This window comes from Arachis ipaensis, chromosome B10 (genome assembly GCF_000816755.2).
Source record: "Arachis ipaensis cultivar K30076 chromosome B10, Araip1.1, whole genome shotgun sequence".
Lineage (NCBI taxonomy): Eukaryota > Viridiplantae > Streptophyta > Magnoliopsida > Fabales > Fabaceae > Arachis > Arachis ipaensis.
This window is the reverse complement of record NC_029794.2, coordinates 55,027,304-55,028,194: the sequence shown is the minus strand read 5'-3', so window position 1 is coordinate 55,028,194 and position 891 is coordinate 55,027,304. Positions and strand designations below refer to the sequence as shown.

The following is an 891-nucleotide window of genomic DNA, read 5'->3' as shown; positions in this document are numbered from 1 at the left end:
TGACATGTAAGTTTATACAGATAAATATTTTAGTATATTACATTATTATTTAAAAATTTAATTTTATTATGTTACACAACAAAGAGAGATAGATATCATTATTTTTGTTGCCGTAATTATTTAGCTCTCTGTTTTCTTGGCCTATAAGAAGCCATTCTACATCCCAAGAGTGTCACCAACAAACTCATAAACAAAACACACACACACACACACAGCTTCGTGGTGAGTTTGTGTGAGTGTGAGTGTGCTACAGAGAGATTCAGATATGGAGGAGCAAAATGGTATGGGGAAGTTGTTGAAAAAGTTGAAGCCATATCTTGCGATGGTTTCGCTTCAGTTTGGGTACTCTGGGATGTATGTCATCACCATGGTTTCTTTCAAACATGGAATGAGTCATTGGGTACTCTCTGTTTACCGTCATGTTATTGCCACACTCATCATGCTTCCCTTTGCTTTTGTCCTTGAAAGGTCTCTCTCTCTTTTTTTCTCTCTCTCTCTCTCTCAACTACATCAGTGTTAGTGTAGTGATATAAAGATACACTACAATTCTTCTAGCAAGTACCCGACTACGAAAAAACAAAAGAAAATTAGTCTTTAATATATATGAATCATCCTAGAAAAACCAAAAACCAAAAAGGACATCCTAAAAAAAAAAAACCAAAAACCAGTACCGAGAACCTTTAACTACAGTACATACTGTTTTTTTGGTGTGAATATATATGAATCATCTATCTTTAATTTCCATATATATATTTAGCCACTAACATACATTAAGAAAAGTCTGTCGACTCAAATTTATTTTCATCTTATTATAGCATGATAATATTCAACTATGTTTTTTATACATTAAAATCAATGAATAAATTATTTATTTTTATAAAGTATATATTA

General features: G+C 31.5%; 1 protein-coding gene across 2 annotated transcripts in view; it reads left to right on the top strand.

Moving 5' to 3' along the window:
- Positions 153 to 891, top strand: part of LOC107623943 (WAT1-related protein At1g44800) — a 10,384-nt gene continuing 9,645 nt past the window's right edge. The window contains exon 1 of one of the 2 annotated variants that reach the window (XM_021113247.1): positions 153 to 468. In XM_021113247.1, the coding sequence (XP_020968906.1) occupies positions 266 to 468 (203 nt within the window). In that variant the 5' untranslated portion in view covers positions 153 to 265. The remainder of the gene's footprint in view (positions 469 to 891) is intronic. The other variant, XM_016326353.2, reaches the window with a different exon arrangement.